The sequence below is a fragment of the Convolutriloba macropyga genome, chromosome 1, assembly GCF_964194025.1.
Source record: "Convolutriloba macropyga chromosome 1, txConMacr16.3, whole genome shotgun sequence".
NCBI lineage: Eukaryota > Metazoa > Xenacoelomorpha > Acoela > Convolutidae > Convolutriloba > Convolutriloba macropyga.
The window spans coordinates 73,668,536-73,690,956 of NC_134468.1; the positions used below are offsets into that span (position 1 = coordinate 73,668,536).

The 22,421-nt window shown below is 33.0% G+C and overlaps 1 protein-coding gene and 1 pseudogene across 1 annotated transcript in view; one reads left to right on the top strand and one right to left on the bottom strand.

The window, feature by feature from the left end:
* LOC142342488 (uncharacterized) overlaps positions 1-22,421 on the top strand; it is a 371,331-nt pseudogene that overhangs the window by 106,521 nt on the left and 242,389 nt on the right.
* The window catches only part of LOC142350166 (alpha-N-acetylgalactosaminidase-like), a 44,139-nt gene continuing 30,895 nt past the window's right edge, over positions 9,178-22,421 (bottom strand). Inside the window, exons 2-8 of the mRNA XM_075401984.1 lie at positions 21,798-21,898; positions 20,734-20,874; positions 20,274-20,423; positions 16,544-16,740; positions 14,324-14,475; positions 13,453-13,622; positions 9,178-9,500 (exon numbers count right to left, since the gene is read on the bottom strand). Coding sequence (XP_075258099.1) covers positions 9,229-9,500; positions 13,453-13,622; positions 14,324-14,475; positions 16,544-16,740; positions 20,274-20,423; positions 20,734-20,874; positions 21,798-21,898 — 1,183 coding nt within the window. The 3' untranslated portion in view covers positions 9,178-9,228. The remainder of the gene's footprint in view (positions 9,501-13,452; positions 13,623-14,323; positions 14,476-16,543; positions 16,741-20,273; positions 20,424-20,733; positions 20,875-21,797; positions 21,899-22,421) is intronic.

A 22,421-nucleotide genomic window follows, 5' to 3' on the forward strand; every position in this document is an offset into this window, starting at 1 on the left:
TTTGGCAGTATCTTCCGCAGTCGGTAAAAAGAGCTTATGAAACTATTCGGTTTTTTGATTAAGTATTGAACGTGTTCAGTGAATTTTAACTCTGTCAAGAACTATGCCAAGATAATTGACTTCTCTTTTTCATTCAATAGTTTTGTTGTTTATCAAGGTTTTGGAAAAAAGAGAGCAATCAAGGTTTTTGTTTTTGCTGAAAAGAACTTCAAAAGTTTTGTTGCATTAAATTAGATTTGTACCATTAAAAATAAATTCACAAAAGAGGCTGGCTGATCTGCGTGTGCACAAAATTATCCGAGCACACTAATTCACATTTCGGACTAAATTGTCGTTTAAATGATTAATTGATATAAAACTTGAAAAGAATAATTGATAAAAACATCGTGTAATACTCATGAGAAATTGATGTATAAAAAGTTACTCAAACCATTAAGTGATTTGAAAATGGCAGTATTAGAGAGGGTGAGACCTCCCGGGACAAGACGAACTACAAAACAAAGCAACAACAATAACCATTAACTAAAGCTAAAACTCAGTATCTCGAAAATCAGTCGCAATAACATGGGATAAAAAGCGTAACCAAAACAATAATTTTTTTGTTCCGAGCAAACAGATTGATTTTTCCTTTAGCTTTAATGCGATCAAGTTCAAAATTCCATAGAATTTTTTAAGACCAAACAAATTGAAATCAAGGGCTCTTGTCCAGTTGGGCAAGCAAAATTTTTCTATTTATGCGCCAATTGAGTGCGTCCAATACAATTGATGAGGCGATTTATTGGGTTCATCCAATACAATTCATCCAATACGTCTATCAAAAGCACTGTAGCTGCTCCGCGGAAAACTAAAACAGACAATGGCTGGGCTAGTCATTCAAAAACTATTGAGCATCCTTGAGACTAATAAATTTAGCCGTCAGTTAACAGTGCTAGACGTTGCAAGACTCTTTTGAAAGTAGATGATATACCCGTCATCACTTCAAATGCCAGTGGATCGAACCCCAGCACATTCTGAGAACAGTTTTGTTCAAGTGTTTCCTATTTTGTTTCCTCGGCTATTTCATTAGCGTAATTGTGAATCTCTGCCGAGTTACATCTATAGTTACTGGACGACCAATTTTTCATAATGAGCGACAAATGTTACTGCGCCATACACTGCAATGCCAAGTCGTTGGGAAGAGAAGTACACCCGAAGCTGGCATCGGTGATATGGTGATGCAAACCAGGCAGACTCAACGACTGGATTGTCGCTTTTTCTCTAGGCGAATTATCGATAATTTTCAGTTCAACAAGTTTTCTCTAATAAGTCAGGCCTTGAATTTTTCTCTGCGAAATTGCCAATAATTGACACTGTTCAGGTCTGCATCAGAGGTCTTTGAAAGTTTCTACCATTGGGCGTTGATCCGTGATTTTAGTAACGAAATGACTTGAATAGTCACGTGCAGTAGACAATTATGTAACGATGTGCATATAACAGGTTCCATGTTAGATTCGAAAACTTTTGTGTGGAAGTGTAACACATCTTGTTTCCTGATTTTGCCCTGTGAACTCAATTAAAGAATGAAGAGGGCTAAATTTAGAGCCTTTTTATTTCCCTCAATTGTTATTATTGACGCTCCAGTAAATATAATTTTTGTCAGAACAGCTGTTTCCAAAACCGTTCTAAGAAATGTTATTTGAGATAACCAATTTGCTTGAAAAAATATCCACCGATCGTTGATCTTTGTTGCTGCTTTTCACCTATGGTAAGGTCAATCATGGATGTTAAATACCATCATAACATTAGTTGACTCAATTTTGCTATTTGCTTAGCTAAAATGATTGATTTTTGTCTCACATTCTTCGTAAACATTGCATTTGGAAGCGGCAGCGTCAAAGTGGAGAAAATCGGTTTGTTTTTCAAAAGGAACAAGGAGACTCTTAAAGTGCGTTTGCACAAGATGCTTCGACCCCAGTTCATCAACATTTTTGACTTAGTTGCAAACCAAATGAAGAGAAAAACTACACCCAAACTACTAATTGAATTACACAATGTCATGCCTCATTAGAGCGCTCACGAGATCTACAATTAATAAGACTACAAGAAAAAACCCTAACTGCACAAAAACACCCTTTCTTTTTTCCTTAATTTTGAATCAGATGGGACTTGTTTATTGAGACTAGATAACAAGGCGACAAGAAGAAAAAAGAGGCGAATCCTTATTTTTTAAACCAAATAACTTCCAACGTCCTAAAAACCAGTAGCTTTTAACAAAAAAGTTCTGGATAAAATTACTAAGCCTTCATTAGGAAACCGATAGGACCTATTTTTGTTTAAACTGAGCCATAGAAGCGGACTAAAGGTGCTGAATAACCTAAAAAAATACGAAAACACAAATTATCTAGGTAATTAAAATCATTAGCTATAAATCTGATTGATAAGTTTTTGTATTCAATTGTTATATAAACTACTTGGGTTAAAATTGTAATCAAAGGTTGAATATGTTCAACTGCGCCTCTTTTGAAGATCCTTGGGATATGTTATTGCACGAATTTGCTAAAAAAAAAAGACAGCAATAAACTCAAATAATGATCACTCGCAAAATTTTGTTTTAATGAAAACGCATATTGTCCAACAAACAAAACAACAGGTACGACACAATAGCAATAAACACGTTAAAGTTTGCAAGTTGACAAAAAGAACAACAAAAGGTTCAAAAGAAAATTTGAAAACAACTATCAGAAAATTTAGCTATACACTGATTGCATTTAAAAAAATACAAATCCAAAAAGAATAGAAAAAAGCAAAAACGGCAAATTCAAAAAAAAAATTGAGAGAAAAGTGTCAAAGCCATTAAAACCGAATCAATCAGTAAAAACATTCTTAATTTCAATTTTCTTTTTTAGCACCATCGGGAACGTTTTATGTAACAAATTGGAATAAAAATTTTATGAACTCATTTATTAAAACCGCGGAGGTTTTGAGAAAACCCGTAGTTCAAAGCCAATAAATTCAAAAGTTTTCAACGGAATTCAATAAAAACTCTAAGTTCTGTCTCAATGTGAACGCAAGGATAACTGTAATTCTTTAGTCATCACCACAACTGTAATTCTTTAGTCATCACCATTAAACACCACAATAAGACTTAAGACTATGAAAACGACCACAAATACGGGCAAAAACAGAAAAGTCCTTTGAAAATGTCGAAGCCATTAAAACCATAGAATTTTCTCTGCAATGTTTATCTGTGATCATTTGAACTCCTTCTCTCAACCAATGGGAACTTTCAATGTTAGAATAAAAAGATAAGGTTCACAAAGAATAAAAAATATGGAAAGTGTCCAAGAAAATTTGAAATAAATTGTAAAAACTCGTGCCATCAGTGTCAAAAAACTAATAGTTAGATACTCAGAAATAAGTTTAAGATCGCTTTATGTTAAAAAAAATGTTTTGGAAAAAAATTCAAAATTTTTTTTTGAAATCTCAACAGCCATTAGCTGTTCACTCAAAGCACTAGATAGGTTTAGTTCTCAAGTACCGAAGCATCTAATTGACTGATCTACGAGAGAGCAATTGTTCGCAGGATCCATACACACTGTCCACTGACTGCGAGAAATGGATTTTTGAAGCAGGATCAGGCAAGCCAAGTCTCTTCAGTCCCTAGTAAGCATTTGACTCGGAAACACATAATTGCCCTGCTTATTCTCATCCTCAGCGGCCTTGAAGCAAACTCCGGCCCAATGCCTTGTGCTATTAGTCACCGTAGCAACTCGAAAGAATGCGGCGTCTGGTGCAGCAACGGAGGATGAGTACACCTGAATTGCACCAAATTATAGTCCATAAAGCAATGGAACAACAAATTCGACTGTAAGCGCAGGTGGAAGATAATAGAAGCAAACACGGAGCAAAGATTTTTCACTCACAACAACACACAGCTCACTCAAAGCTCTTCAAATGAAATGTAATGGTCTCAAACAAAAACTAAAGATCGTAGACTAGAAACAGAAAAATAACATCCAAGTAATGAAAACTCAATGAAAAATCCTCAATAAAAAATCCTCAATAAAAAATACACCTTCAAAATCACAGCTGGTTGCTCCATACTTCACGATAATACGCCCAAAGAAACAGGCAAAGGTGGAGGGGCAGCTTTTATCAATAAGGACACAATTCTGTTTCAAGAACTTAAACTCAAGACTTGAGACAAACACCTAGAAGTCTAAGCCATAGACCTCAGCGCAGGTAGTTTTAACATCAAACTAGTGAACACCTACACGCCACCTTTGTCTAGCTGGGATGCAGGATACAAGACATCAATCAGTAAACTTTTTGAGTTAGAAGACTGCAGTAATATTGGTGATTTCAATGCTCATAGCCCTATATGGCACTCGTAAATAGAGGAAGAAACGAGAGGGAATAATTTTTCGAGTGAAATAGACCTCTCGAATCCTGTAGTGCACATCAAAAAAGCCAGCATAAGAGTAACTGATTTTTCTAAAAGCTCCCCGGACATCAGTCTCGCCAGCTCGAACTTAGCAAAGTACATCGACTGGCGCACGGAGTACGCATTAGGCTCAGGCCATTTCGCAATAGTTATATTCATCACCTAAGACCTCATCAGACACACAACACTACAAGGAGCTTTCACCAACTTGCGCAAAGCTGACTGAGTAAATTTTAAAGACGATATTTAACTAAAACTGACGAAACAACAAAGGCCAACAACTGTCTAAAGATCTTAAGGAAAGACCTTAAGAAAAGCCATAAAAGCAGCGGCTGGTAAATATCTCCCACAAGGAGGACTTAAAAATAGTAGTGCCAATTTTTTCAGCGAAGCATTAAAGAGTTTTGAAAAGGGAGATGAAATTTAAAGAAAACATCCTGGGACCCCAAAATAACGCAACTAAACATTGAAATAAACAAACTTGTTGAAAATCAAAAACTCAAAAAGTGGATCGAGTTCTTATCAATATTCACCAAAAAGTAACTGCTCTAAAATCTGGAGCACAGTAAAAGGACTTTCGTCAAGTAAATTTAACCCACCTGCACAATGAGCCAGATACTTTGACGCTAAGAAAACTACTCCTCACCATGATCCAGTGAAAAGCGCAAACAAGTGTAACCAAGAAAACACTATACGCCCCAAAGAAATGAAAAACAGAAAAATAAGTGAAATACAGTGAAAAACAATGAAAGAAGCTATAAGAGACACTAAGAAAAGTAAGGCGCTGGGTCTAGACAGAGTAGCGCCAATCCACTTACACCATCTAGGCCCCAAAGCACTGAGATATCTGACTGACACCATAAACTTTTCTGTACAAATGCAGAATTGCCGAACATCTGGAAACTTCGCTGTGTTCTACACAAGCCGCTAAAACCCATAGCCGAATCTAAAAAACTCAGACCGAATGCACTCCTCTCCTCTATTGCAAAACTAACAGAAAAACTCCTAATGAGTGACTTTATAGAATATCCACTAAAAGAACATCAGCATGACTTTAGACCTGAGCAATCCGCAACAGCAGCTCTTAACATTGTCACCAACAATATACAAAAAAGAAACCTTGCAACCGTATTTTACTGGTAGCCTTAGACCTCATCGCCGTTTTCGACGCAGTTGATCACAGCCTACTACTAAGAAACGTACTGGAGGCACCACTAACGAACAACACTGAAAGATGGGTCACTTCATACTTACTGGGCAGATTTTTTACATAGAAAAAAATAATTAAAAAATTAAGTGGAGAAAAGTCAACCAGGGTGTCCCCCAAGGTGATGTATTATCGCCAATGCTCTTAAACATCTATATATGCAAGCTGTCTTAATCCCTCTAAAGTGTAAACATCACGTCTTACCCTGATGAAACAACCTTAACTACATCTCAACCACAAGTTGAAAAATTCTGCTACAAAATAGTTCCATTCCTAAATATTTTATACGATTGGCCAGAATCAAGAGAACTTATGTTATCTGCTGAAAAATTAAGTGCAACTGTGTTCACAACCTAGAGCAAGGAGTTCAAGTTTGACCCACACCTCACTATTAGCAATTCATCAATGCCAGGGAAGGTCAAACTCAAATAGCTTGGTGTTACCTTCAATAGTGTGCCCAATTTGGGCTTCCACAATCAGCAATACAAAATGGAACCTTCTTCAAACGCAAAACATTGCTCCTCGCACAATTACTGGCTGTGTAAAAACGTCTGATATCAATGATTTACACAATGAGGGTGAAATGCTGCCTGTCGAAGCTCACACTGAAATGTTATCAAAACTATATCCCTGCCGGCAGTCATCGGAGTCATTGTGCTGATCATGAAACAACCTCTTCAACCAGTTTTTGTCCCATGAGATCGACACTAAGTGACAGTTTTTGGGACCGCGCGAAGCAGCACACAAACAATAAAGAGCACACAAACAATAAAGAGCACACACGGTCCAATTTCAGTTGAGCAAGGACAGCAAGCAACTAGATAGACATTTACGGAAACAGCATAAGAAGAAAAAACGCTAACAAGCATTGCACGTATCCGAGTAGCACAACTGAGAACTGGATACTGTCCCCTGCTAAAATCTTATTTGAGTGGGATCTGTGACATTGATGATGACTGCTGTCCAAAATGTGATCTAGTACCACATGACCTAAACCACATTTTCAACTGCAGTAAGAACACAACGGACCTGAAATTAATTCACCCGTGGGAAAGTCCAATAGAGGTAGCCAAATGGCTTGACTTAACTTCATCAGTCCTACACGACCGCACTGCTCAGAATAATCCACCTTCCTTGCCCCTTTCCCCTGATGTTTACGATGCCCCTTATGGTCCTCCTAACCCGGGGACGGCAGCTCATTCACCGCGGCGTAGAAGCAAAAGGTTGCCGCACCACAAGCAAGTTCTGGATAGGCAGTCTTGCACTACCACTAATATACCTATTATTATTATGATAAATGCAACTAGGATACCAGTTAAAAACGGCAATAAGTGCCTGTATCCCGCCAAAATTTCTTGCAAATTGCAGCTCTGTGCGACAGCTACAGCAACAACAAATTGATAGATTTAGTTGATGCTCATAAAAGAGTCTATTTCAACTTTAGTCAACAATACTTCCATAGAACAACGAAGAGCTTTCAAAATCTCAAAAAGGAAATCAAAGTTTTTAAAATTTAAAAACTGAGAGTCGAAGCCAGAAAACTTGAGCGATTCCTTCAAAACGATATATCTGTTCAAGGTGCCTTTGACTTAATGAGGTTTGGTCTTAACGGAATTTTTCTATGAAAAGCGACTAGTCTCTAAGTGACATCAAATGAAAACAGAGAAATTTGAAAAGGTTTTTAAAAAACAGCTCTCAATTTTAATTCGATTTTTTAAATAGCAAATTCCTGATGAGACCACAACTAACCTTTTCATTGCTTTTTCTATTAGGAACACAAAATGGTTTGGCTTTGAAGCGTAATTTTGAATTAATATTTTAAAGGAAAAAATCTTAGTTTGAACGAAAATTCCCCTAAAAGTGAACAAAATCATGCCAAATATCACATGTTCACACGAAACTTTAGATCTCGATAACTTTTCGAAAAAAAAATCAAATTAAAAAATATCTTTTGTTTTCGAATTCTACGCTGAACGAGCTTTTTAATATTACCACTCACATTTCTGTACAATGAATATGTCGATCGGCCAAAATTGACTGAACAAAAAAACCCATTTGAGTATATAGTTCCTCCCACCCCCCACAAGTCGGGTCGGAAAAATCAACATTATGCTACAGAATATGTCTCTGCTAATGGACTGTCAGATTTATTTAGTTCAGCAGAAACGTTTCAGCTTCAATTTGAAGTTCAAATAAATTTACTGCAGAAATTAAACAAAAAATGTTGCTGCTGTCTCAGAAATAACCTTCACTTTACTCTGATGAGTTAGGCTAAAAAGCCTAAAAAACAATTATAAAAAACCCCTTTTCATCGCATACGTTACAACTGTTGTATTTATTACAAAATTGGACCAAAACATTTGTTGAAGTAAAAAATTCAAGCTTGATTCATTGTTTATGTTAAGTAAAAAGTAGCCTGTTTCGTTTGTGCATCGTGTGCGTCAATGCGAAATAATTACAATACATAGAAAACAGCAACGTTTCACAATTGGGTCTTACAGCTATTACTCACTGTTTGTTACTTTTGGTAAAAAATAACAGCTCGCAAAACTTGTTGTAAACCAAGCAGATTGGGTCCCAGGGAAAGGTGTGACACTGACCAACGTAGCTAAAGTTAGTTTGTGAACAAAATTCTGACGTTTACTGCAACAAGCTAAAGACAACAATTTATTTGCTTTTTTCTGTGATCTTGATATCCCGTCGAAAACTAAATATATGCAAATTACTTTTTCTAGGGCTTTTAAAGCTTTCAGAAGAACTATGGTTGCTTTTTCAAAACTCTATAATTTAAAAGAATACCTTAAAAAAACAATGCTGTATATTAGCCACTCAGTTAAGGTAATTGTTTGAAAATGGTTCAAACTTTGACAGAATGTAAACTGAATTTCAACCAAGTATAAAAATGCATTTATTGACATATCTAGCATATCGTGCCCCAAGTTTTGAAATATCGAAAATTGAATCAACTAGCCAAAGAGTCAACTAGGCACACTTCTTTGTTTGGTGGCCGTAAGTTCAGCTGTAGCCAAGTTTTTTCTAGGCATGATGAAACATTTTCAATTTTCAAAAATCACTTTTATAATGAATAGTTATAAAAATATAAAATTAGCACCATTCAAGTGCCAAGACTTCGGTGATGAACTGGGTCGCCTATTTGCTTCATATGTAAAGCACCATTAACACTAGTAGCACTGAGAATTTGGTTTGAATCGGAAAAAATAGCTTGCCATGTAGGGTAGCATGATTTCTTAGCTGCATTACATTTATATCGAGAATGTTTGAGTGGGTTTAACGTTCCGTCATTTTGAGACCACTATTTTTTTTACCAGCTCAGAAGTGTTCACGCTCAATTGTAACCTTGGTTATGATCATGATTAATAAAAAAGACGTTTTCGACCAAACGTTTCCATTAAAAATAATCGTTGCTGAAGCCATAAAATTACTCTTTATCAATTTCAGGTGCGCATTCGACCGTTCAATGTTGGTCAGCCTAACAAACTCTTCCCGACTTTTTGGGTCTTTCTGAGTCTGTTACTCAATGAAAAGATTTTTTGTTTTATCAGTAGTTTCATTGTTTATTTTTACTCCTCGATGCTGCCTATGGCAAACAAGTGTCCGGTAAGTAAACAATAAATGTAGCCACATCCATAGCTAAAACTTTCACTTCGAAGTATTTATCCCACTTGTCAGCCTTGGGCAAGAACTCTTGTGTGAACACATTGAACAGTCCGAACACACAGTCCTCGTCGTTTGGTTGTGGGATTCCGAGAGACTCCGGAGTGTCTTTGAAGAGGACTGTTTGGTCGTCCGTCCTCACATTCACAAATGCAAGAGCATTCACCGGAACCAGAAGGACAGCTTCACGACCACCTAAACTCAATTTTTTCTACCCATGATGACGTTCTAGACTAAAGTGACCTCTGATCATACTTGTTCAGAAATAACTGATCATGTGGAGAAGTCAACTTGCGTCGCATTTTGTATTCCATTGCACCTTAATGCTGATAGCTGTTCGTCCAATTCAAAGTTAAACTCTACTGATATTTTACACAAATTGATTAACTTGTCTTTAGACTTGTTACTGCCAATGTTATTGCAACTTTCGAGATGATTCAAATGAATCGCCAAAACTGCAACAAAAACTATGACTCTTTTGTCCAACAACGTGAAACTTAGACGTGCTCTTTTAACAAATGATTTGACTAGAGATATGTTTTAAAACATAATTTTGGCGACCATCCACCTTGATAAGGACATAAAACCTTCTGAATTTATTTTAATTTTTTTCGAAACAAAGAGGGGGCATGAGCACACCCCAAGACTAATATCCAAGACTACGACGTCACCCTAGAGGAAGAGTTTTTTATTGCAGACGAGCCAACCAAAGACGAAGAGTTCTTTTTTTTCAAGGGTTTTCAGACGTCACCCGGACAAAAAGGTCTGACATTTTTTTTGGTTAGAGACGTTGCCAAGAGATGATCGCCCGAGGTTCCAGACGTAACCTCAGAAGTCCTTTCCCTGGTTAGACGTATCCAAAAAAAACCTGAATTTTTTGCGACAAAAAAATCTCAAACACACAAAAATTGTCCCCCAACGAACTTTTGTTGATGTTTTACGAATGAAATAGCCGTGAGAAACTACATGTGAGCAATTAACGAAAAAAACACAAATTGCACGAAAAAACGATATAGCGTTTTTTTCATCGGAAAAACTCAAAAACAATTTTCTGAATTTGTCGCAAAAAATCTACATGAAAGTAAATTTACCAGTTGAATTCAATACTTCAGTTGGACCTCAAATCAACTTTTCTTTGTAAGAGTCACTTAAAATGATTGAAAAGAACATAATGCAATTCACTCAGAATGGGAAAACCTGGCAAATGATATCACACAAGTCATAATGTTCTTTTTTGATTCTACTCAGTAGAACAAAACTTAAAAATATATTTGTATTTTTTAATTAGTTTCTGTTTTATTATGGGCAATTTTTGGCTATTTTCAAAACGTTTTTGAGCCTTGTTAATTCTTGCTTGAGGCTTGCAATTCTAAATGCAACTCTTGGCCAATAATTGTAAGTCTATTTGGTGGCTGCATTCAATTTCGAAACTACTCAATTCGAGAAGGCCAAATTAAACAGTGAAGTTAGAATAGTCTGCCCAGCTAATTTTGCGGAAATCATCTTAGTCATTTCACAGTTTATCTAACTTTGACTTGTGAAAGAAGAATTGACTTTGATATTCTCAATCTCTCCTTCAGATGACCAAAAATCTTAAGAATGAAAACTCTGTGCAAGGCAAGAATGTCGCTTCTCCTACCAGCTTTGAAGAAGCCTGCCCTATTTCCACATTTGTGTTATTGAAACGTATAGACACTTGCTACCTCTAAATTTAAGAACAAATTTTTATTATTATTAGTATTATTTTTATTATTATCATTATTATTTTTATTATTATTATTTTTAATATTTTTAATATTATTATTATTATTATTATTTTTATTATTACTATTATTATTAATATTATGATTATTATTGTCATTATTATTACTATTATTATTATTATTATTATTATTATTATTACTACTTTTATTATTATTATTATTATTATTATTACTATTATTATTATTATTATTATTATTATTATTATTATTATTATTATTATTATTATTATTATTATTATTATTATTATTATTATTATTATTATTATTATTATTATTTTTATTATTATTATTATTATTATTATTATTAGTAGTAGTAGTAATAGTAGTATTACTCTTATTATTATTATTATTATTATTATTATTATTATTATTATTATTATTATTAATATTTTTATTATTATTACTATTATCATTATTATTATTATTATTATTATTATTATTATTATTATTATTATTATTTATTATTATTATTATTATTAATATTATCATTCTTATTGTTATTGTTATTATTATTATTTTTATTCTTATTATTAATATTATTTTTATTATTATTAATGTTGTTATTACTTTTATTAGTATTTTTCTTATTATTATTCTTATTATTATTATTTTTATTACTGTTATTATTATTATTATTATTAATTATTAATATTATAATATGAATATTATTTTTATTATTAATAATAATTTGAATATTGTTATTATTATTATTATTATTATTATTATTATTATTATTATTATTATTATTATTATTATTATCATTATTATTAATTATTATTAATTTTATAATATGAATAATAATAACATTAATAATTTTATGTTATGATTATTATTAATAACATTCTTATTGTTATTTTTTTAAATGATTATTATTATTGTTAATATTATTATAATATTATTATTACTCTTATTATTATTATTATTGTTATTAATATTATTAGTATTATTTTTATTATTATTATTATTATTTTTATTATTAATATTTTTATTGTTATTATTATTGTTATTGTTATTATTATTTTCATTAGTATTATTATTATAATTATTATTATTAATAATAATATTAATATTATTATTACTATTATTTTTTTTTTCAATATTATTATTATTATTAGTTGATTATTATTATTATTATTATTTTATTATTTTTATTATTATTATTATTATTATTATTATTGTTATTTTTATTTTATTATTATTATTATTATTACTATTATTATTGCTATTATTATTATTATTATTGTTATTAGTATTACTATTATTATTATTATTATTGTTATTATTATTATTATTATTATTATTATTATTATTATTATTATTATTATTATTATTATTATTATTATTATTATTATTACTATTTTTATTATTATTATTATTATTATTATTATTATTATTATTTTTATTATTATTATTATCATTATTATTATTATTATTATTATTATTATTATTATTATTATTATTATTATTATTATTATTATTGTTATTATTATTACTATTATTATTATTATTATTATTATTATTATTATTATTATTATTGCTATTTTATTTATGATTATTATTACTCATATTATTGTAATCGCTTCTTTTAAGATCTCCCCTCTAACAACTGCCTATTTACTGTAGCAGACTAAAAATTCGCATACGTATAGCCAAGTTATCGGGCTACAGTTTGTGGAATGGGAATTCTTAAATTCGGTCAATAATTTGATTTATTAACAAAAACTCAAGCAAAGATTTATTGTTTTAACTTGGAATTATCTTAAATTCTTTGCGAAAAAATTGTTGAACACCAAATTGAACGACTAATTATTGGGAATAAATGAGCAGCAATTAATGCAACAGTAGATACAATATAGCCGATAACTCAGTTCACAAAAGTTAACTGCAAAAAGGTAATATCTGTACAATTTTGGGACCGCTGAAGCGAACTGGGCGGTGTAAAGTTTTTGTTTTTTTTTTTATAGGAGAGCAGCCGTTACAGTTTACAACTTTTAGCGAAGACTTGCATTTCTGCTTGCACGTGATGACTTGCATTTAGGCTGCTAATTGTAAAAAGTGACATGATCATACCTATGAATCAGTACCGATATTTGACTTGCAATTAGACGTGCCCAGTACTGATATTGACTTTGGCCTATTTTTCCATTTCAGACTTTGGCCTATTTTTCTATTTAAAATTTAGACTTCAATGTGAATGCTTTCATCTTTATAAATATTTCCGAAAAATTGAATTTTGAAGCGGATCATTGTGGTTCTACGTTGCCATCTGTGAATGAATGTGAGAGTGAATTTTCGGCTTATCTTTGCTTAAAACAAAATCTCAGATGACGTTAAGATTTTGACAAAAATTTCATATCAAACAGCAACTGAAATCTTGCACATACCTTGAGTAAAAGACAAGGATGAGTTGAGTGGAGTCAGCGTCTTCACAAATATCTGCTCCTGTTTGTTGTTGTTTGAATACACCTGCTTAGCGAAGTCTCCAAGGGGGTCTTTGTCCATTCCAATAAGAAATCGGTTCAGTAGAATCTGCAGAGAATCGTTGGATATTGATCTATCAAAGCAACAACCAACTGTTTCCTTGCAGACAACTGTTCATATCAATCACGATATAATTCCTGCCTAATTCAACAGTATTTATATGCTTTCTTGCTTTGACCTATTCATCGTTAACAATGGGCGAAAAGTGTGGATGAAAAGGTTTTCTAGTCCGACTCTAAGAAAACTTGGTTACTCGAATTTATGTTACCTTTTGCATTAAGACTGCAAATTGTGGCTATAATGAGATTTTCTGAATTTTTGCTTTCTGGAAGTTTAACAAAAATTAATGCGTGATTAAAATCAAAAAAAATCAAAACTGAAAAAATTCAAGTGTTAAGAACGAGGATTGCTAACAGAGTGAACAAAAAGTACGAAATAAAAATATCTCATGAAACGAATATCTGATTTTAATTTGATTTATTTTACTCTTCGTATTTGAATTGTTACTCTGAATTTTGACTTGACATAATGAAAAACAACAGACTTGATTCAAATTTGTTTCAGCACTTATTATATTTTGAAAAATTTGTAACGAAATAGCGCTGGTGTTAAGCCTGGGTTGCTTGCCAAATTTAATACCTATTTTTTGAACAAATTTGGATCCAAAAATAACACAATGCACTCTTAAATGCTTGCTATACGAAAACTAAAAGACCACGAGAGTTTAAAATCTGCAAATTATTTTTAGACTACTTTAAGGAAACATTTGCGTACCTCAGATCAGAGGAGATCAGGAGAGGAGCACTCCACATGCACCAGATGGACATCTGGATCCTCTGCTGTCCAATGGATAGTCCTCCGTCGCCTATGATCAACTCATCGGGATCGTTAAATTGCCCTGGTCCATTGAACTGTGCGTATTCGTCCTATAAAAACATTATAATTACCTAATTCAGACAGATAATGGAATCAAATTGGAAGGGTGCCCTAGTTTATTGGTCGACCGATATTGGGTATGTATGAAAAGACCGTGGGTCGAATTTACTAGTGGTCTAACAATTAATTTATTTGAATTTTTTCGACAAGTTGCTGTTTTACTCTGGAAAGCTTCCCTTTTTAATCTTTGCCAAGGTCAAGGTGCTCCGCTCGAAATCACTCGTGATCAGATTTTAGATACCAATTGAATATGTGGTCAGACAAATCCAGACAACACGGACTTATGATCAGATTTTAGCTTGTTCAAGCTTCTGGAGCCTTTCTGACTCGCTCATAGGTAGGTCCTAGTCTTTAACTCGTTAATTTTCATTTTCTGCTTTTAAAAGCGGGTTTGATTATACAGAGTGAACAAATACTTGATGAGAAACATACTAAAACATGGTAATCTTGCCAAGATCTTGACATGGCACTGAATATTAAACCGTTAAGATAAGTACGAACTTGCTACGTCTGAGCACGGGTATCAAAAAACAAGATTTTTGCAAAAATTACATCAATGTATTGTCTCTATTAAAACTACTGTCTTTAAAATAAAACATTCCTCTGCAAAATTCTTCATTGGATACATGTGATATCAAATCTTACGATATATAAAAACTTCAAGCTGTCAGATTTTTTCACAAGCCTACACATGAGTAGATGCCCTAGACTAGACCAAATGGTTATCTTGCAAGATTCTGCCAGAATCTTGCAAAATATGTTTATCTTGCAAGATTCTGGCAGAAAAATGGTTATCTTGTAAGATCTGCCAGAAAAATGGCTATCTTGCAAGATATACAAGAAAGAGGGTCTAAGCATTAAAATAACCAAAAGAGTGGAAAATTTTTATTGAAAAAGTGGAAAAACTGACTCTAATAACTATATTGCTCAGTGATAAAATAAACTTTTATAAAGGTTTAAATATGCATGTGCTACAAACCGTATTGCTAAACGTATTCCGAAGGTCAACCTTCGTTTAAGTAAAGATGAGGTTAAAGATACCTTAACTTTTTTTCTGGCTGGCACGCCGTGCGTTCCGTTTTTTTCGGCTGTTTTTTGTTTTTTTTTGCAGTTTTTTTGTCTTCTTTTTTTTGCTTTTTTCTCGATTTTTTCTGTGTTTTTTTGTGGCGTTTTTCTGGCTGGCACGCCGTGCCTTCCGTTTTTTTTCGGCTGTTTTTTGTTTTTTTGCTGCTTTTTTTGTCTTCTTCTTTTGCTTTTTTCTCGTTTTTTTCTGTGTTTTTTGTGGCGCTTTTTTTGTTTTCTTTTTTGCTTTATTTTTCTCCATGTTACAGCCGAGGAAGTGAGTCTGCAACCCATCTTCAACCCATCTTCAACCCATCTTCAACCCATCTTCAACCCATCTGCAGCCCATCTTCCACCCATATTCAAGAAAACAAAGTCAAGAAATGAACCAAGAAAAAGAAAAAAACTTTTCAAGAAAACAAAGTCAAGAAATGAAACAAGAAAGTGAAAAGTTGGAAGGACTCCTTTTCTGATGCCTTAGATTAATATTTTTCTGATGTCTCTTATTTTTCTCTTGATTTTGTCGATGCCCAGAATATGTGTACATTCAAATATTGAGACGTTAAATATTTTCATTTTCAAGGGCTTAGGAGTGGATTCAGCGCGTTTTTCAAGTGTAAAATGTAGTTGAGAATAGGGCTATCTTGTAAAACTCTGGCAGAAAAAAAATGGCTATCTTGTAAGATTCTGGCAGAAAAAAAATGGCTATCTTGTAAGATTCTGGCAGAAAAAATGGCTATCTTGTAAGATTCTGGCAGAAAAATGGCTATCTTGTAAGATTCTGGCAGAAAAAATGGTTATTTTGCAAGATTCTGGCAAAAATCTTGCAAGAATATGCATATTCTTGCAAGATTCTGGCAGAATCTGGCAGAATCTTGCAAGATAACCATTTGATTTCGACCCGGGTGATAATGAGCAACCAAACACGCAATTTAAATGGGTACGCAAAAAGGTTTTGCGTGCCTAAAAAGCTGTATAGCAAGTAAAGTACCTGACCTGGTTCTGAACATATTCTTGTATGATGTGGAGGACACTGTTGTCGAATGAGTCTTGTATGTCGTCTTGATTCCTCCACTGGTTGCAGTACTCTGCTATCACCGTGTAATTCGGGTTCGAAATGTACGCAGGCCAACTGCATGCGTACAGAATGGGACGTCCAGTGGCGTTCAAGTATTTACCCATGTTGATGTAGCCTTTAACACATGCAATAGCCGAGTCACCGTTAGTCATAGTAAAATACTTATAGTAAAATCCAATCAAAATATATTGCAGAAAACTGGCGTAAAAAGTTGCAAGCTCAAAAACTTAAGTTAGTAGCGAAATGTCAGCTCTGCAAATTTTGGATGAATCTTCAGAAATTTTCCATTGTTAAAACATCTTAAGATTTGGAAAAATGCATTTCGAACCTCATATAACTTCTGTACTGTCAACCACCAGCTAGTCGATCCGAACCATGAGAGTCACGATTTAGTGACAAATAGTTTTAGTGCTTTGACTCCGAACACTTGTTTAGCAACCACTCACTGGTCTTAACACATACTGAGCTGTAGCTGAAACCTTATTGGGAAAATATTGAAACCAAGATTTAACCTTTTTTTGTAGGAAAAAAATTAATTTTAAGCTCGGTGTCTTTTAGATGTAAATTTCAGTCAATGTTATCTTCAATTAAAATACTGTAAAAAATGAAAACATTAGTGACGGAAATTCATTAGTTCGCGGAAAGCGATTGCTTTTCGTTCAGAAAGAGTTATTTTTAATCTCTCAAGTAATTATTGGACATTAAATTTTCTACAAAAGTCTTGTATTCGATAAAGTTTTGACTATAGAATTTTATTAACACTTAAAAAGTAATTACAAATATCTCAAGTAGAATTTGCAATGTCAATGCAAACACGGAGGCTTGGCTCATGCGAAACATGTGAGTTCGCATAAAATGTTTCGACCTCACTCATCCACAATTTTGGTTTAATTGTCTATGAATTAAGGAACAGATAGAAAATTAACAAGAACTCAACTATTTATCAAAATAAATGTATTATGAATACAAAAAATAATTCCAACTCAATTCACTCAGTGAAATAAATAATGCCACTTTAGTGGGCCGATATGACGTGCCATTATTAAGAATCCGAGACAAGACAAACAACAAAATTAAATCATCCCAACAAACTTTATTTACATTCAAAACTCAATGTCTGTTTAAAAAAAAACAAAATAACAAAGTTGAAATAGCGTCAATTAATACCTAATCTAAGAAAATAAAAGAGAAAAACTCACTTGAAAAAAATGGCATCACTCTTTAATGAGATTTGGTAACAAGCAGACAAAAATGAAGATGAAGGGTGACGTAAAAAAAAATACGTTCATATGTTTTGAAAAAATTAGTTTCAAATAAAGAAAATCATTAGATATAAACCGAAGTCTCTGAAAAGATTTTTATTTTCCCTAACTCCACATAAAAACATTAAAACTTGTCATTATTCAGAATATGTTGTACGTCTACAACAAAAATAAACGTTAAAAAGTGACAGAAAGCATTTAAGTTTTGCTAGAAAGTCGTGTCGAGGACGTTAAAACTATAACCTACTCCGTAAAATTCAAGATATAGGCAACTGCGTCTTCTTGGATCACCAATAAAGTGATATGGGGCCCTGAATAAGGAGAGTGGGTATCAAGTAGAGAAAAATAAGAATCAAAAATTGCAGAGTGAAACAACACAACTGAATCGTTCGGAAAAAATTAATTTCAAGTCATAAAAAATTAGCTGTTAACTGAAATCTGTAATTAGGTTCGTTAATTTCTCCGAAAAAATCAATTGAGATCTGTTTTCACTCAGAAAATGTCAGATGTCTCCGAAAAGAACGAAAAATACAGACAAATAAAAATTAAATTAAATGTCTACGAAAAACCGTTAAAACAATGAACAATATACTAAATACATTAATTATATTCAATTGTGTTTGTCAGCACCAGTGTTGTAGTATCTGACCTGTAATTAGTGAGATTTGGCAACAAATGGACAAACAGAACCAGAACAGCGAATGGTGTCTATATTTATTGAAAACGTTTAAATTTTCAAGGAATTCGTTAAAAATTTTGGCAGTGAACTAAAATCACTGAATAAGTTCCTCTTTCATCCAAACAAAGCCGTAAAAACAAGCCATTAGCAAGAATTTTTAAGTCGATTGCAGAAAATGACGAATAAAGACAAAAATACAGAACAAAGACATATATATATATATAGACAGAAATAAACCAAAAAACTAAATAATAAAAAAACGGTAAAAGGATAAAGTTTTCACTGAGGAGCTTGTATGCTCCTTTAGAAATTTTGTGAACATCAATGACCCAAATTGGACTTTTCATAAATGTGCCAAGACCTTAAAAAAACTTTGAAGACGGAAAAGTCAATAAAAATTTGTCAAAGATGAAAAACCATGACTTAAAATACAAAACCCGCAAAAAATGTCAAATTTAGTCCCTTAGCAAGACGAGGCAAATTGTTTTTGCCGATCATCATCAACTAATTGATCAAAAAAAATGGCTCAGTTTAGTAATCCATTGTTTTTTTCGATAACAAGTATTTTTAAAAGTCAAAGCGACCAGATGCTTTCTACTAAAAAACTAGATAGATTTGTTTAAAATCCATAGAAAGACAGCTGGACATGTCGTTAGTAAGCCTTGATTTAAAATGTTCTGCTCTGTAACTAACATAAAAAGAGCAAAAATTGCGATTATAAACGGAGTTTTTTTGAACTGCAAATAACAAGGGTTAGACCAAACATGGCTTTGCTATTGCATTTCGTCTATTAGTAACTCGTAATTGTTTCGAATAATTTGGATATGGATAATTTGATAGAACAGAAGAAGTCGATCGATCAGAATTAATTGATGCATTTTTGAATAACTGTCGCCTTATTTTATAAAAAAAGCTTTTTTTATATCAAAAATACTCTTAAAGGCAGTGAGAGTAAAACTATCTCTCTTTGGAGTTAGCGGATTTAAATAATACGAACTAAATTTAAATAATATGAATAGATTCGAACATTTTGAACTAAAAGCTTACTTCGTACTTTTTTTTGATAAAAAAGGCAAAATTTAGAAAAATTTTGCGAATACTTTTAGCCAAAAATTTGGATTAATTTGTTCAACCACACTCTTTCATCTTTCGAGGTAAAATCCACACTAAAACACTATCGTTTACACTTTTAACATATTTTTAAAGCAAAATTGGCAAAAAATTGCGTAAAAATACGGAAAGCGTTGACAAATTTAACGAAAATCAATCAATTGTTCACGAAAATTTAAGCCTTGATATCCCGTGGAAAAAACTAAAATTCAACATAATATTTTAATTATATATTCTACGCTGGACGCACTTTATTTTGATACCACTCTCAACCCCATAAGATGAATATATCGATCGGCCAAAATTGACTGAACAAAAAAAGAAAAAACCCATTTGAGTATATAGTTCCTCCCCCTCTAAATAGGGTCGAAACAATAAATTAAAGATAATGATGTTCACATTGTCATATTGTTCACATATTTTATATTATCACTTCATAAAAACTAATATTTCTTTTTGTTGCTTTTGTCGGAAAATATTTGAGGCAAATTGTTTGCTGTTTAATTTTCAGAAAATCTTAAATAGAACAGTCTTCAGTCTATAAAGTCTGAAGAAAAAATCCTGCCTCGCATAAAATCCACTCAGTATAATACTGACCATACTCTTTCTGTGAGTCACTTGAATAGCACCCATCGAACTTCAGCATGTCAACTTCCCACTCTGCAAAAGTATTTGCATCCACTTCTTCGTGGCCCTCACTCCCAGGGTACCCCATGCACGTGTACGTTCCAAAATCCTCGTAGATACCTAGAACAGTTTTATGTATTTTTTTTCAAAAAAATGTCACCTAAACAAACTGAATAAGCTTATTAGACGCGCCTCTAGAGAACGTTCATAAAAGTCTATTATAAACTGTCAATTTAAAAATAACTTTATCGCATCTCTGAGTTTTTCAGTTGACGGTCAAACAATACAATAAGTAAGTAAGCGTCAAAATATTTAAAGAGGGATAAGCCTAGCACATTTTCAATTTATAGCTATTGGTTTTGCATCTTTACCCGCAGCTCAAATTTTGCTTATTTAATGCTGGTGAAGAAAATCATTCAAATGTAGTCACCTAGCTTGAGTCCCCGATCGTGCATGTATTTGGCTAATGCCTTGATACCACTCGGGAAGCGTGTTGGGTCGGGCTGCAGTTTGCCATCATCTGTCCTGTTTTTGCTCATCCAGCAGTCGTCTATTGACACATACTCGTACCCTATAACAACCGTCAAGTGCAACGTTTTCTCCAAGATCCGAAATAAAAGTTTAGGAATCCACACAAATTGATGCAAGACGCAGAACTTCATGTCTGTATTCTGTCCAATCTTTTCTCTTTTTGAAACAAAAATCTGTGATAAGAATTGAACTGAGTTAAATATATGCAAGGGCTCAGGACGCAGGATCACAGGAAAACGGTAATTTGTTTGCATCATTTGGGTGTTGTTTGGCAGAAAACGTTTCAAATTAGCCAATACCCGTACCTAAGGCTCAGTGACAATCAGAACCATGATTCAGAACAATTTCAGAGAATTTTCAAGAATTTTCAGTACTGATTCTGAATGATTTCAGAACCAACTGTGAAGGGATTTCTGAATTTCTCTTCATCAGAGCAAAATTCAGAGTAAATTTCAAGTATTCTTCTGAATCAGAAGATAATTCAGAATGAGTCACTGAATTAGCTCTGAATCAGACAAATTCAGTGGGAAAATGTGACCTGAATTGGACTCTGACTCGTTAGAGTTAGGTAAGGGTGCGGACTTCCCATTTCATCCATTTTAGCTGAAAATTTAATTTAGCAAAAACTATTGAAAGTTATCGTAGTTAATCTCAAGTAGATATTTCAAAATGAATGATGTAAATTATTAATTGATATTATACAGCACTTGGGTCCAATTTGATTTGAATTCAATCTCTAAACACAATTAAGCTAAAACATGAAAATTAGGACGTTAAAAGACGCTGATTTATTGCAACGGACTTAAGAAAATACCACAAAATATTTAACAGGTGTTTGCCATAAAGATCGGTTTAGACTGTATTTTTAATGTCTGGAAGCGCGTGGCCCTGACCAGACAGTAAATTTCAAGTCGGCATGTTTAAGACCTGGTACTGGGGTTGCGAACAGATCTATTCTGGTACCTGCATCTCTGAGTCCTGTTGAGACCATGGCATCCGCAATACTCATGAACAGATTCTCACTGATGCAATCATTTGGGAAGTCACTGCAGTCCAGGTTGCACCTAAAATCAATGTCAGGAATTCTCGCACACAATATCAGCACCTGCAACATTACCTGTGTTCACTTTGGGTCACAATTGAAAACTATAAACCATCGTTTTTTATCCAACGCTCCATGAATTGATATGGTGGTTAGGAAATTTATACGAGCCCTACTTTTTTGTGAGACCAATTTAGACCAATTGATGTCTTTTGCGGACAGATACAAAAATGATACCATTCAGAAGCCGTTGAAGAACTGAATCGAGCTTTGGAAGGGTTTTTTTATTTTTTTTATTTCTCGAAGAAATATTGCCCTTTAATATTCCCAGAATATTTTGCTTTCCTTGCATTTTCGTGTTTGAACAACACTTGACTTAAAATGTTTGATATTCAGAATAAATATCTATTTACAATATCAAATTTTTGAAAAAAGGCTGGATTAAGAGATACCAAAAATGAAACAACTGCAAGAGGTGTCTTATGTCAGGCAAAAAAGATACTCGAAAAATCTCAAAATAGTTTTCAAATATCTTCTTCCAAAAG